General features: G+C 43.2%; 1 protein-coding gene across 1 annotated transcript in view; it reads right to left on the bottom strand.

The window, feature by feature from the left end:
* SLC36A4 (solute carrier family 36 member 4) overlaps window positions 1–16,335 on the bottom strand; it is a 121,442-nt gene that overhangs the window by 66,074 nt on the left and 39,033 nt on the right. Inside the window, exons 9-10 of the mRNA XM_063127851.1 lie at window positions 9,847–10,016; window positions 3,686–3,855 (exon numbers count right to left, since the gene is read on the bottom strand). Of these exons, the coding sequence (XP_062983921.1) occupies window positions 3,686–3,855; window positions 9,847–10,016 (340 nt within the window). The remainder of the gene's footprint in view (window positions 1–3,685; window positions 3,856–9,846; window positions 10,017–16,335) is intronic.

Genomic DNA, 16,335 nt, shown 5'->3' with positions numbered 1-16,335 from the left:
ACCACACGTAGAAATAAACAGTAAAAAAGGAAGATCAAAAAAGCAAATTAAAATTGTTCAATTTAAAAAGGACCAGTAAAAAACAGTAGCTAATCAGTTGAGGGAGGCTTCTCGAAAGAGAGTTGTTTTCATGAGGTGCCGGAAGCAACCTAATGTTGGTGCCTGCCTGACCTCCAGAGGCAGGGAGTTCCAAAGAGAAGGGGCCACCACACTAAAGGCCCTTCTCCTGGTGGATTCCAAATGGGCCATAGGTCCATGTGGAACCACCAGGAGCATTCGTAAAGGCTCTCGCCCCTTTTGCTTTTCTTATCAAAAATAAATCCAGGAATCTTTGGTTTTAAGGATTGATGCTGGCCTCACTACTGATCACTATTTATTCAACTTATCCTATCATGGAACTTAAGGCAGTGTACATGGAGCTCCCAAGTAGCCTCCCATCTAGGCAGTGAACAGACCAGTAGCTGTGTCATTTGGCTTCGGATTATGCTAAGAAAAGACTTCCCCTGTTTAAATTACTGCGCACGGAAGCTGTTAAGAGCACAAGACCTGATGGTGCTTTCCAGTAGATCAGCAACACTAGCAACTGGTGCAGCTTATAAACTTATTTATTTTATTTATTCATTGCATTTATATCCCAACTTTCTTCCTCCGAGAAACCCAAGGCAGCATACATAATCCACCTCCTCTCCATTTTTATCCTTACAACAAAAACCCTGTGAGGTAGGCTGGGCTGAGAGTCTGTGACTAGCCCAAAGTCACCCAATGAGTTTCATGGCCGAATGGGGACGAGAACCCGGATCTCCCAAATCCCCGTCCAACACTCTAAGTGCTACACCATACTTAAACTTATGGATTAAGAGATCCATTAAGAGAACACTGCTCATTTGTGAGCCTCATCCAGAGATACCTAGACTCCATTTACATGATCCCAGAGGGAGGGAAGGTAAAGTATTCACAGAGCTGGTAGGGGTAGGAGAACCAAGACACATGCACCCAACACACGACCATTACCTCACAGGCTCCCATGGGTTACTTACTCCTCACCACTCCATGGATAAATTCATGACCTCCCGGTGGGTGCTGCAGCACGACTCAGACCACAGCGGCCTCCCCAACCATCAAAAGGGCCACGTGACCATAGAAAAAGTCTGCAGCGGCAAGAGTGTTCTAATATATACAGAGTGCCCAAAGCACACAGCTACAAGACATACATTGAAGGATGGACAGTGATAATTAACCTTGTTTATTCAGAGATGTGATGGTTACAACTGATGCAACCCCTGCATGGCAAAATGACATGGTCCCCATGCAGGGAATGCATCAGTTATAACCATCATATCTGTGAATAAACAAGGTTATCACTGTCCATCCTTGAAAGTATATCTTGTAGTTGTGTGCTTTGGGCACTTTGTATATGTTACATCATTCAACTACTGCCTTCCTTTTTTTTGAGTGGCAAGAGTGTTGCCAGAGGAAATTGCTCTTGCTGGCTGACTCTACGGTCGCTGACATTTTTTTGTAATTTCTCCACCAAAACCAGGCCAAAACGCCGCGGAGTTCCTGCCAGATGACACGAGAACTACTGTGGAACCCCCTAACCATCCTGCAGAAGGTTGGTAGACGTCGTGGATACTTGACCCATCGTAGAGAGGGAAATCTCCCTCCACACAACACGTTAATCCATCGTGTATCATGTTTTTGAGCAATCCAGGGTGGGTTAGTGTGCCGTCTGAACATGCCCCTACTCATTTTCAGTCTATGCCTGCATTGCTTCTAGCACCAACCTGGGTAGCTCACTAAACCCCAGTTCATATACTGGTAGTGCCAGCACCTTCAGCCCTAACAAGCTGAAGGTAAGATTAAGTCCATAGATTAAGTCCATGGTGGCAAGAACATCGCCGGAAGTGGCAGTCACTCTTGCCGGCAGACACTCCAATTGCTGCCATACTTTTTTCTTGTTGAAATGGGCTGGAATACCCGCAGGGATACCGTCAGATGACACAGGGCCCTCAATAAGATGACCACTGTGGGGAGGGAGTTCTCCCACCACACCACAAATTAACCCACTGTGGACCACATTTCTGAGCGATCCATGATGGGTCAGCATGTCGTCTGAATAGGCCCTTAGAGTTCTACATACAAATTTATTTATTTATTTATTTATTTATTTTATTACATTTATATACCGCCCCATAGCTGAAGCTCTCAGGGTGGTTTACAACAGTTAAAAATGGTAAACATTAAAAAGTATACAAAATTTTAAAAACCATCAGAAACATAAAAACAACAGTATAAAAACAACAGTATCCATTTCATAGAATCATAGAATAGCAGAGTTGGAAGGGGCCTACAAGGCCATCGAGTCCAACCCCCTGCTCAATGCAGGAATCCACCCTAAAACATTTAAAAACAACAATTCTGGCGTCCATTAAAAACAAACTTAACGTTGTTAAATGCTGTTAAAATGCTGTTAACATGTTAAAATGCCTGGGAGAAGAGAAAAGTCTTGACCTGGCGTCGAAAAGCTAACAATGTTGGCGCCAGGCAAGCCTCATCGGGGAGATCATTCCACAGTCGGGGAGCCACCACCAAGAAGACCTTCTCCCTTGTTGCCATCCTCCGAGCTTCCTTCGGAGTAGGCACACGGAGGAGGACCTTAGATGTTGAGCGCAGTGTACGGGTAGGTTCATGTCGCAATACCTGTTCCATCAGGTATTGCGGTCCCAAGCCATGTAGGGCTTTATAGGTTAAAACCAGCACCTTGAATTGGGCTCGGAAACGTATAGGCAGCCAATGCAAGCGGACCAGAATCGGTGTTATATGCTCAAACCTCCCAGTTCCAGCTATCAATCTGGCCGCTGCATTTTGCACAAGCTGCAGCTTCTGAACTGTCTTCAAAGGCTGCCCCATGTAGAGGGCATTGCAGTAATCTAATTTGGAGGTTACCAGAGTATGGACAACTGAAGCTAGGTTATCCCTGTCCAGACAGGGGCGTAGCTGGGCCACCAACCAGAGTTAGTAGAAAGCACTCCATGCCACCGAGGCCACCTGAGCCTCAAGTGCAAGAGATGGTTCTAGGAGAACCCCCAAGCTACAAACCTGCTCCTTCAGGGGGAGTGCAACCCCATCCAGAACCGGTTGAACACCCACCATTCGATCAGAAGAACCACCCACCAGCAGCATCTCAGTCTTGTCTGGATTGAGTTTCAGTTTATTAGCCCTCATCCAGTCCAAAGGCTTCCTCACCCCAGACATGGTGGGACCAGGAGGAGCCATGGTGGGACCAGGGCTGGGGGATTGATGGTGTGGCCCCACGGACCCTTTCAATGCCCTCTGCCCCTTCACATGTGATGCTTAAAGCCACAAGACCGGTTTTATGCTGAACTAGTTTAGGCTCAAGAGCCAATTCGTGGGTTGCTCTATAGCGCTGCACAGCATGCAGCAAATGTGACCTACAATACAATGTGCAAGTCTCAGAATGAGAAAGATATTGGCACATCACACAAATTCATATGTTCCTTGGCCAATCCATGGTCACACTATTTGTTCACTTACTTTGTGGACAAAAGGTCAAGCCAAATGCTAGAAAATCCTAAATACAATCCACCTTCTCTCTTCCACCCTGCAGGAACTCCAAGATAGCGTTTGTAAAAGGGATTGCCAAAAAGGAAGCCTCTGTACTTACAGGTTAGGCAGACCAGGAACACCCTCATCATCAGCTCACAGAACAGTTTCAGCTTCTGCTGCACTCTAGCGGCAACAGCTGGCACGATGATCTCAGCTGGAACGTAGAATTGAATCGAATAGGTCACAAAAATCCCAAAGGAATAGAGAATCTTGACCATTTGGTACAGCCTGCGAAAAACCATTTGGACAGAAGCCAGGTTGGTCAAAAGAATACGAGAACAAAGTTTGCTGCGAGGAAAAGGAATTGCATCAAAGCTTATTTGGTGGGTCTCGAAATCTTTTTCTTTTCTTTTCTTTCCCCTGCCTTTTCAGAGAAACATTTTTGCCTTGCTGGATCAAACCAAAAAGGTTTGATTCCTGGACCAGCAATAGGTCTCTGAAAAGCTCACAGGCAAAGCAGGGCATACCTTCACCCATCAGGTCATTTTATGTAGGGAATTGGATGGACACACACCCTTCTCCAAAATAGTTTGAGGCAGGTTACAAGCAAGAACATTAACTAAAATGAGCAATGCATAAAACACTATAGCAGATAAGGAATTAATCAAGGTAAAGTTCCAAAACTTAAAAAGCAAGAGCAAATAAAGAATATCTGGCACCAACAAGCCATAAGAATAATGAGAGGTATGTACTACACCCAAATATGGAAGTAATCTTCCCCCCACCCCCGATTAAGGCTAGAATTAGAATAATTTTAAAAAACATCTATGCTAATCCATGACAACCAACTCCCAATATTCCTGACCACTCGCCATGCTGATGTCTGGAGGGAAGGCTGCCAGAGTGCAATGAATTCCACAAGCTCTGTGAAACATTCTTGGCAAGCAGGTACAGGAGAAACATCAGCTTCCATTGCATGACTCCATGTTTCAGTGTTGCGGAAGTGTGAATGATTTCTCTGTCCCAGGGGTGGGCAACCGAGAGCCCTCCAGGTATTCTTGGACTCCAAGTTCCATCAGCCACAGCCAGCATGGTCAATGGTCAGGGTGATGGGGGTTGCAGTCCAACATTTGGAGGGCAACGGGTTCTGAATTCTAAGCATTCATAATGTTCTTTTTTTAATCATCATCATCATCTTCTTTGCCCAGCCCAATTTTCGTGAGGCAAGGTGCCTATCTCACAGAACGCTACAGGTTGGAGAATTCTAACCCGATTGAAGAAGCAACAAAGTAATGTGACACATGGTCTGCCACATGCTTAATCATTCAACCTACCATGTGCTCAATCATCTTAGTATTTGGTCCATGAGTCCTTATTACCCAGACTACTGACAGGAGGGGGGGGGGACAGTCATTTCAAAGATTGGACTCAGATCTCTACCCTACACGGAAGGGTTCAAAACTAAGGAAAGGAAATCACAAAGAAACTAATGGGTAAAAGATGCAGAGTGGTTGGAGTACTTCAACCATGAAGATGATGATTCATTTGGAGCCGACGTGCGCATTCAGAATCATCACATGGTACAGTCCTATGCAGTGATGGCCAGGGGAGAAGATACATGTGTGAATGTTCTTCTACTTATATTAATATAATTCCTGCACCCTGAGGTCAGGCCTGTCTGAAAGAAGGCTAGCTAGGGCCCTTTCTACACGTAAGGATTATCCCAGGAAAATGGCGGGATCATCCCTGCCTGCTCTCGGGATCCCCTGTGTGTCATTTGGATGCACAGGGATGATCCCGGGATGATCCCGGGGGGGGGGGGGGAGGCAGGTGTAGAAACACCCTAAGTAAAACTCTCCTTCACATGTAAGTTTTCCTGAAGTTGGAGGTTGCCTGAATATGTTATTCTCAGAAAAGGAAAAAGGAGAAAAGACCATTGTCCTTCCATTTTTTTAGGGCTATGTTTAAATCATGCATGCCCACAAATGTTTTTATTCCACTGTTTCGTAGCCAATTTGCAAAACTAAATCGACCTTTTTCCTCTATCTGCAGCATTTTGATTCCAGATTATATTTTGCAAGAGACCCAGGTGACCCAGAGATTTAATAAAGTGAATAAGGTCATAAGCCAACCATTCGTTTTTGCTCCAGCTGTAACAATGTTATTTGAAAAATTAACAGGACTGAACACCCTGGTGTGTGTAAGCAACGTATTGAGAGCCTAATAAGACCTGGGCCTCCAGGAGCCTGGAAAATTTTTTAAGCAGGCTCAGCGTGCACAAAAATCAATGACCGCAATGCAAAATGCCTTTTGCAACATGTTGTTCAGGAAGCAAGTCTTGTAGCATACTCTGTACACAGAGTAATTACAACAGGCATAAGTCTGAAAGGGGAAATATAACCACCAAGTTATGCACCCTGTTTGATAACATCTTCCATTCAACTTTAACAATTCAGCTTTAACAATGACTTTTCGGCAATAATTCAGCCTCTTGATTCAAACTTTTCTTTAAAAGAAAAATGGAAAGTAAAACAGAGACAAGTTTCTAGTCCTTATGACAGCAAAGGGCCATTTGAAATAACATGGGCAATGCAAACTGAACTTTCAGAAACCAGAAGGGTGGCAGAATAAGGTTTCCAGTGCTCAAAGGGTTAGATGTCAGTGCTATCATTAGAAGAGTTATTTAATAATTATTTAAGCAAATTAACTTGATTTGCATACATGTAGGGCTTGTTCAAACAACACGCTAAGCCATTGTTAGGCCGCAAACACTTTTGCAGCATATGGTTAGGGGGCATATTTAAACATGGTTATGTAGCCACCATGGCTACATAATTCACATGACATACTAAGCCATAGTTCAAACTACTTAAACACCACCACGGCTTAGCTTGTCGTCTGAACAGGGTCTTAGACAGGTTGCTGTGTTCAGTTTTTCTTGTAACAAAACCTGGATTACACTGGTGGCGTGCTTGGCTTATTAAAAGCACAGAATCTGCACAGTTTTATAAGTCCATTATCTAGCTTGCCAAAATTAAATTAAATTGTATTTTTAAGAATTGTTGTAAACTGCCCAGAGAGTTTCAGTTATGAGGCGGTATAGATGATGATGATGATGATGATATTATTATTATTATTATTATTATTATTATTATTATTATTCAAAGGATGTTTCCAGCCTGCTCTAATTTGAGGAATCAGGAGCATCTTTGTAGTACGTCCTATTTCAATTGCCCAGGTAGTCAGTCGTAGTCCGGAAAAGTCCACACAGTTAAGCACTGTTACTGTTTTGACAGCAAGGCCACAAAGGGAGCATTATTATTATTATTATTATTATTATTATTATTTATTTATTTCTTACCCGCCTCTCCCTTTGGATCAAGCATATTATCACCACAGTATCCCACCTTAGAGCAAACTGACTTTAATGGGTAAGTGACAGATGTAGGCAGAATATTACAACACAGCTAATGACAAAAAACAGAGCCTCTAAGAGATTATGGTCAATGGCAAAACCCCTTTAGAGCATGTCACACCCAAGAGAGTTTGCCATGGTGAAGGTAGATCTAAGGTTGCTTATAAGAGGTGTTATGGAGATAGTGGAGAAAGACAGAGGGGAAACAGCTTATTAAAAAACTTAACCTAAAAAAGGAATTAATTCAAAAACTTCAAAGCTTAAGATACAAGTTGACTTCAAAGTAAAACAACTCTCCAATCTAACAGAGTAAGCAAGTTTCCAGCATGAATTTTTTTTAAAAAAAAAAATCTCATATTAGCTAACTATTTAAAGAAATAAATCAATTTTACTGTTATTTTATTCGCTTTTTCCAAGCAGGTTAAAATCATCCTTGACTATCTCTTAAAAAAGTGGTGAGGGGAGTCATTTGTGACTTTAACAAAGAATGCTTCTAGTTCCTTAATGTCTTCATTTTAGCTCAGTTGGGTTGCACTGCTGATTTGGGGGGCGAGGGGGGTGATGTATTATAGGCTGTACCGCACCTAGGAAAAATGGGAGGCAGGAAGATATGTATAATTGCTGACACATCTTGTCGTGTCAAACACTGCCTCGGCCATTGGGCAGTATAAAAATGTAATAAATAAATAAATAAATAAATTTTTAAGAAGTTAGAAAAACTCATTAAGTTCAGCAAAACAGACTTATTATTATTATTATTATTATTTATTTATTTATTTATTTATTTATATAGCACCATCAATGTACATGGTGCTGTACAGAGTAAAACAGTAAATGCAAGACCCTGCCGCATAGGCTTACATTCTAATAAAATCATAATAAAACAATAAGGAGGGGAAGAGAATGCACCAAACAGGCACAGGATAGGGTAAACAGGCACTGGGTAGGGTAAAACTAACAGTATAAAGTCAGAACAAAATCAAGTTCCAGCCTGAAATATCAGCTTCACCGAGGACACACAATGCTCAAATCAGCAAAACACACCGCGAACTGTTCCATCTTCCTCAAAAGTCAGATTTCAGCAAGTTTCCGTTAGCGCAGCATAAAAGGGTTAAAAACCTTCAAGCAGCTTTTCAAAATGGCACAACACCATTATAAGTGGCTTGGGAACTTGGTCAATTTATCACCCACCCAATTTTATACCCCACACTTTCTCCGGGTAACAAGAACAGTACAGTAGTGCAAGATTGTATATTATGACAATCTGGTTTTAAAAGTGCCATAAGCTTCCCTGAGTAGAAGGACAGGATAGGAATTTTTCATATGGATAAAGATTAGAGCTGACATTTGACCAGTCCAAAAGAAAAACAAGACACACAAGTTGGGTTCACACAACACTCTAGCCCACCATGGGTTATTGTGCTGTCTGAACATAATGCATTTCTGCACGATGCGTTAACGTGTTGTCTGATGCAGTGTGTTTTCTTGCAGGGTTGGTTATCATGTTGTCTGAATGCACCGCGTTTTTGGCGGGGTGACTTGTTAACCATGTCGTTTGGTTTATTTTTCTCAAACAAGTCACCTTGAGAACCCATGGCTTGTAGTTGGGCTGTTCAGGGTGGTTAACAAGCCACACTGCATGGTTAACGAGCAACTCTGTGGGAAACACGCTGTGTTCAGACAATCCATCCAGTGGAAAATGCACTAGGTTCAGACAAAACAATAACCTACCCTGCGGAAAATGTGTTGCGTTCGGACAACACGATAAGCCACGATTCAACAAGTGTCGTGTAGTGGAGAGCCAATGTAAATGAACCCAGCTTATAAAGAAAGTAAAGGTTGGGCGACAGAGCCCTAAGGTCTTAGAAGAGCCAGTGTGGTATAGTGGCTAAAGTGTCGGACTGGGAGTCGGGAGATGCAGGTTCTAGTCCCCACTCCGCCATGGAAACCCACTGGGTGATTTTGGGCCAGTCACAGACTCTCAGCCCAGCCTATCTCACAGGGTTGTTGTTGAGAGGATAAAATGGAAAGGAGGCAGATCATGTACGCCGCCTTGGGTTCCTTGGAGGTCAAAAAGGCAGGATATAAATGAAATAAATAAATAAACAACAACCCACACCGGATTGGTTAGCGGGTTGTGTGAACCCAACCATAGACATTAATTAATTAGTACTGTCCAGTGCAGGTTCCACTAGAGGGCAAGAAGACTTAAGTGAGAGGTTCTCAGTCCACCTATCTTATCCTCCCCATCACTGTTGCCAGGGCCTACTTACTTGCCTCTAGCTCTTGGCCCAATCCACACCATCTCCCAGAGAGGGAGAGGAGGTTACTGCTCCTTCTCCTCACTCCTCTAGCTGCTTGGTCACTTGGAGAGAACAGGTGAATAGGCTGCAAAGAGGAAAAGCAGCAGGGCTGTAGCTCAGAACACCTGCTTTGCAGGCAGAAGGTCCTAATTCAATCCACTGCTTCTCCAGGTACATCTAAGAAAGAATCTTGACAAAAATCCTGGAAAGCTAACTTTTCTCTTTGGACAGTACAGGGCTAGTTTTGCCACGGCATGTTTGTCTACATCAGCCTTCCTCAACCTGGGGCGCTCCAGATGTGTTGGACTACAACTCCCAGAATGCCCCAGCCAGCTCTGCTGGCTGGGGCATTCTGGGAGATGCAGTCCAACACATCTGGAGCGCCGAAGGTTGAGAAAGGCTGGTCTACATTAACCATGTCTGATGAATGAAAACGTGCCCGAGTCTGTCTTGCCTTTTGCCCTAATGGCCTCCATTAAAGTCACAATGTACTTTTGGGCCGTAGAGCCTATTCAAGATCATCAAGGACACCGAGGTCCGTTAAATCTGGGTTCTACTTACCATTGATCTTGCGGCAGGTTCAGGGTGATGCTGCCTTTGATTTCATCCCCAAAGCGCATATACCCCATGGTGGCCAGTGTGATGTACAAGGTCATCACAATCCCCATGCCAATGTTGAGCGCCAACGGGAAGCGATCGCTTTCTTTCATCCTGTTCTGGAGGGGGAGCACCTGAGAGAAGAGAGGGCAACATGGGCATGCAAGATAAGCAGAAGGAAGGGTCAAAGATGAGCTTTTCGTTAAAGCCTCTTTGCACATGCTTTGAGGAATGGCTTAAGCCATTCAGGCAAAATATCCAAAACAAGAGGCATCATTCTGGAATGACCACTAGCATAATAATAATAATAGTAATAATAATAATAATAATAATACATTTATTTGTTACCCGCCTCTCCCTCTGGATCGAGGTGGGGTACAACACAAATGCAAACACCATATAACTAATTAAAACATTTAAAACTAATACATTATTAAAAGCAGCACATTATTAAAAAGGCATCTTAAAATTCAACTGGGTAGGCCTGCCGGAAGAGATCAGTCTTTATGGCTTTCTTAAATTCCGGAAGGCTGTTAAGTTGACGAATTTCCTCCAGCAGGCCATTCCACAAACTGGGAGCGGCAGTTTGACAAAAATCAAACTTGCCTCCAGCTCTTGGCCCAATCTAGCTGGGTTTAGTTTAAAGATCAATCCTCTGGATAATATTTGTCAGCCTTGTTTTTGTTGGCTGGAGTCCATTCTTCCCAGAGGACCTGAGTGTGTGGGGCGGTTGTACGAGAGAAGGCGATCCCGCAGGTAGCCTGGACCCAAACCATGTAGAGCTTTAAAGGTGATAACCAACACTTTATACTTCGCCCGGAAACTAATTGGCAGCCAGTGAAATAATTTTAAAACTGGTGTAATGTGGTCACCCCAGGTGTACCGGTGACCAACCTGGCTGCCATATTTTGAACTAGTTGTAGTTTCCGAACTAAGCACAAAGGTAGCCCTATGTAAAGCGCATTGCAGAAGTCAAGCCTCGAAGTTACCAGCACGTGCAGTACCGTCTTTAGGTCTTCCGACTCTAAGAGTTGGGGAGGGGGCAAGTCTCATGTCCTCCCCCGCCCCCCAGCCCCACTCAATGCAGAGCTGGAGCATCCTCAATAGATGGCTGTCCAGTGTGTGCTTGAAGGGAAAGTCCACCATTCCATTCTCAAATTGCTCTTACCGTCAAGACATTTCTCCTAATAATTAACTGAAATCTACCCTCTTGTAACCGAAACCCATGAGAACTAGCCCCTAATCTCTGGAAGCAGCAGAGAACAGGCCTTTGACCTCTTCTCTGTAACAGCTCTTCAGATATTTGAAGAGTGCTCTCAAGTGTTCTACCCTAGTTTTCTCTTCTCCAGGCTAAACAAAACCAGTTTCTCGGGTGGGTGTGTTTTCACATAGTAGTTAATCATACTAGTTCACCATTCCTAATAAATTTCCTTCCTCTATTGACCAGCCACAGTTTTTATTGGTAATCTGTTGCTGTCATTGTGTTTAATTTTGAGTATGGTGTTTTATGACTTTTATCTTTTGTTGTTCACTACTCCGGAAACTGTTTAGATCTGGAACAGTATATAAATAAATAAATAAAACAATTAATAAATAAACCATATACCGGTGATCATCTTCATTGTTCTCCTATGAAACTGTTCTGAAGGGTAGTATCCTATTGGAGCCGGCCGTTCACAGGATCCACGGCTCACGCAACCGGGCTTTTGCTATTGTAAAAATAACCCTTGAAAAGAGCAAAAATGCTTGTTTCTGAGATGGAGCAGGTCAGCACAGCTCACAAAAGGGAGCTCCGGTGACTGGTTCTGATCTGGAATCAGCTTAGGCTAATATGCCAACTGCATCCTTATCTGGACAGAGATAGCCTAGCTACAGTTATCCATGCTTTGATACCCTCTTAGGGCTGCCACTGAAAATAGTCCAGAAGTTTCAGCTGATAAATTCCTGGAGGGGAAGGCTATCAATGGCTACTAGTTCTGATGGCTATGTGCTACCTCCAACATCCGAGGCAGTATGCTGGGGAACATGGGTGGGAAAGTGCTGTTCCACTGTGTCATGCTTGTGGATATGGGAAGAAAGAAAGAAAAATAAAGGAGTGTTGTTTGTATAGATCAATATTAAGCTGACCAAAGGGGGAAAATTCCTGACAAGTAGCAGCTTTTAACTTTTAAGCACCAGCATTAATAAGACCATCTGCATCACCCCTCAAGATCCAAGTCAGCAACATTTTGAGGATGATAATCCGTCTTTTAACGATGAGAAGGGAAATCAGTCCTTTAGCCATTTGCGTGCTATATACAAAATATCACGTTCTCTCTGAAAAGCTGAGATATCCCCAATTTTAAAAAGAAGAAAGAGACTTTGAGAAGATATTAGTTTAAAGAAACAGGCTAAGGGGAAGAGAAGCCTCATCTCTCTACTCTCAGTTTCAGATCTAAAAAAAAATGAAATGTTTTCTCTTTGCTTAGCTCATCAGCTCCAAAAAACACCTCCTGGGGGCGGGGAGCAGCCAAAGATTGCAAAACATCACTTTTAAATTGGATACAAGGTTCACCTAGTTTTGTTTTAAAACTATAAATCATCCCCCCCGCAAGTCAGTTTTAGCAATTTTAAGAGCATATCTCAACACCAGCTTACAAGTTAGTAGCAAGGTAGCCATTGCTTTCATACAAAGATGTGTCTAATACATTGCCAGATTAAATTGCATCTGTGCAAAGTTAACATGCAGCAAATTTCCCTTAAAGGCAAACAACTTCTGTAAGCCCAAACCATTTACCAACAGGCACACCCACAGGATTAATTAGTAACGGTTCTTCCTGGGAAATTTTGAAGAACGTAACTATTAACATCTTTTTAAAAAGTAATCTGATCTCATTTGATTCAGTTCAAACACATGGAGTAAAAATTGCCATATCACAGGCAAAGGGTCGAGCCTGATGTACTATGTTTCTACCTGCAGGGTGTATTAAAATATAGAACTCACTGCCACCCGCAGTATGAAATACTCCAGTCCAGGAAAAGTGCTACCACTTGGCTCGGTTGAACAAATCTGGCTTTTGTGTGCTGATGAAGGGGTTGGATCATGCAAATAGAAATGGCCCCAGTTATCAATGGCTGCCATTGAATTCTATTGAATCTTCTCACATTCCTATGAGGGATCCCAGGGATCCCTGGAACGTGCTTTGAAACTTGTGGCATTGTCATTTAGTCTTGGGAAACTGCCAGCATTTTCAACTGCAATGTTGGCCGCTTGTAACAAAACCAGTAAGAAACAGACAGAGAATATTCCTGGCAATTCTTACAGCAACAACTTTTCTGAATCACACTGAACACTCAGAGTGCTAAACAAATGCCAGACCCTCTCTCCACTGAATTTCCTTTCCTTATCACACTGATTTTTTAAAAAAATCTGTTTAGTTTAAATGCTTTTACATAATGGCTCCTGTACACTCATCTTTCTTCTTTAGTTTATCTTAATACTCCTTCCAGAGCTCTGTATTGTCCCCAAACCAAAGATTACATCTCCATCCACTTTCTGAGGCAGCACCTTATCTTTGAGACGCATTGCCTCCATATAGTCAGATGAGTCACTCACTCCCACCCACTTTTTAAGAAAGCTTCAAGACTTAGTTTTGCCAAGCCTTGCCTAATTCATTGAGATTTTAATAGAAAGTGTCTCTACATTAAAGGGGGGGGGGAACTGTATCTTTACCGGGGTTTCTTCTTCTGAAGTCTTTCCCTGTTTAAAACTGGCTCCTTTACACAGCGACCACATGATTTTGAATTGAAAACTTCCCCTCTTGGCAATGATATTCTGTTCAATGAAACAGCGCCATCTAGTGCCAGCTTTACACACTGGGGATATCCTATGATAATTTAAATCCTGTATTATCTCTGATTTTTTTAAAAAAGCAAGGTTACTGGGGGGAAAGCATGGGAGATGTTCTGGAGGCTGATGGCGTTATGTAAAGGAACCACAGACTTCTATGAGTGGCCAATCACGAGCGTGCAATAAATTGCTAATATAAAGAAGCTCTTAGTCACTCTCTTTCTCTACTTTCTTCCTCTTTCTTTTTCCTCATATGTCTGTTTAGATTGGGTCGCATCCAATGTCAGTCCCACTTACATTGAAATGAATGTGACTTCAGTTAGTCATGGTTAACTTAAGACCTATTCATTTCAATGGGTCTACTCTAAGTAGGACTCACATGGGATACAACCCGTTATAAGCTGGCAAGCAGGGTTTTGTGACTGTTAACATTATCTGCTGCATAGAATCATAGAATAGCAGAGTTGGAAGGGGCCTACAAGGCCATCGAGTCCAACCCCCTGCTCAATGCAGGAATCCAACCTAAAGCATCCCTGACAGATGGTTGTCCAGCTGCCTCTTGAATGCCTCTAGTGTGGGAGAGCCCACAACTTCCTTAGGTAACTGATTCCATTGTCACACTGCTCTAGCAGTCAGGAAGTTTTTCCTGATGTCCAGCTGGAATCTGGCTTCCTGTAACTTCAGCCCGTTATTCCGTGTCCTGCACTCTGGGAGGATCGAGAAGAGATCCTGGCCCTCCTCTGTGTGACAACCTTTTTAGTATTTGAAGAGTGCTATCATGTCTCCCCTCAATCTTCTCTTCTCCAGGCTAAACATGTCCAGTTCTTTCAGTCTCTCTTCATAGGGCTTTGTTTCCAGACCCCTGATCATCCTGGTTGCCCTCCTCTGAACACGCTCCAGCAGAGCGCCTTGTTTTCTAGGCACTTACTATTTATTACATTTTTATACCGCCCAATAGCCGAAGCTCACTTTTAAAAAAATTAAAAAGTTACTGAGTGTCTGTAGCGACACAAAAGAGGAGGTGCAAATATAAGGATGCTGAAAGGGGGGGGGGGAGAGAGAATAACAGTTTCCAAACATGGCCGGATTATACTGCATACAAATCCTTTTCTTTCGTTGCTTCCCCCGCCCCCTCCTTGTCCTTCTCACCATTTGTATGCGGCAAATTAAAGAGGACTGACCAGAATGTAGGCCTGCTGTCAGTTCTTCCTGTCAATATCCCCCAAGTCATTAGCAACCTGCTGCCCTGACATTTAAACTTTGCAAGAAGGTTAAGGTCAGCAGGTAACCTGTGCCAGTTGCTCAGTGGTGACTTCCCTCCAGCTGCAACTCGAATAGGAAGGAAACTACAGAAGCCCTAGGGCGCAGCAGCGTCCCATAAACTAGGGTGACCCTATGGAAAGGAGGACAGGACTCCTGTATCTTTAACAGTTGAATCGAAAAGGGAATTTCAGCCGGTGTCATTTGTATGCATGAAGCACCTGGTGAAACTCCCTCTTCATCACAACAGTTAAAGCTCCAGGAGCCCTGCCCTATTTTGTATCTGGTCAAGAGAGCAGGGCTCCTGTGGCTTTAACTGTTGTGATGAAGAGGGAGTTTCACCAGGTGCTGCATGCATACAAATGACACCGGCTAAAATTCCCTTTTCGATACGACTGTTAAAGATACAGGAGCCCTGCCCTGCTTTTCATAGGGTCACCCTACACAAACAGAAACAGTCCATAGCAGGTGCCGCTCTGGCGTTCTATCCCTGGCGCCTCTCTTTTCAGCAATTAAGCTGTGCAATGCAATATGGCCCCAGCGCAAACAGGAACGGGGGCGAGGCTTGTTAAGAAGTCAGTCTCCAAGGCCATGGCGATGCAGAAGGTCAGGGGGGAAGCAATCTGGGCCAGCACCGGTTTCATGTGCCCTCCTAAAGCATTTCTTAGTTTCACGGGCTCTGAAGCCAATCTTAAAATCAGCCTGGGTATGATAGGGTGACCCTATGGAAAGGAGGACAGGGCTCCTGTATCTTTAACAGTTGCACAGAAAAGGGAATTTCAACAGGTGTCATTTGTATGCCTGCAGCACCTGGTGAAATTCCCTCTTCATCACAGCAGTTAAAGCTGCAGGAGCCCTGCCCTCTTTTGTATCCGGTCATATGGTCAACCTAAGGTATGATCTCTGGCATATTTTTTCTAAAAAATAATGTTTTTATTAAAGATTTTCATACATTCAACATATCGCAAACACTATAATATAGTATAATATAATATACCTACCTACCTCGCCCAAATGAACAATAATAATGATGATGACGATGAAAACAAATTAAGAAAACAATGGAGTGAAGCTTATTGCCCTTATTACATTTTTAAAGGCAAAAAATATATATTCTTGCAATGCAAATGTAAAACCCACGTCAAGAATTTACTTTAGGGTTGTCAAAAGTAGAAACAAAACGTAGGTGTAAACTCCATTTCAATTCATGAAATGCGAGGCAGAAATAGGTTTCCAGCACCGGTTGCGGGTTTCTCAGTCTTGAGAGGAAAAGAGCAATTAACCTTTTCCCTGCCTTTAGCTTTTCCTCAGAGACACTTCTCCTCATTCACCCCAATCCAACTCCTTTTATTCACAGCCTGGCT

The sequence above is a fragment of the Elgaria multicarinata genome, chromosome 5 (genome assembly GCF_023053635.1).
Source record: "Elgaria multicarinata webbii isolate HBS135686 ecotype San Diego chromosome 5, rElgMul1.1.pri, whole genome shotgun sequence".
Taxonomy (NCBI): domain Eukaryota; kingdom Metazoa; phylum Chordata; class Lepidosauria; order Squamata; family Anguidae; genus Elgaria; species Elgaria multicarinata.
This window is presented reverse-complemented; position numbering and strand designations above follow the sequence as displayed.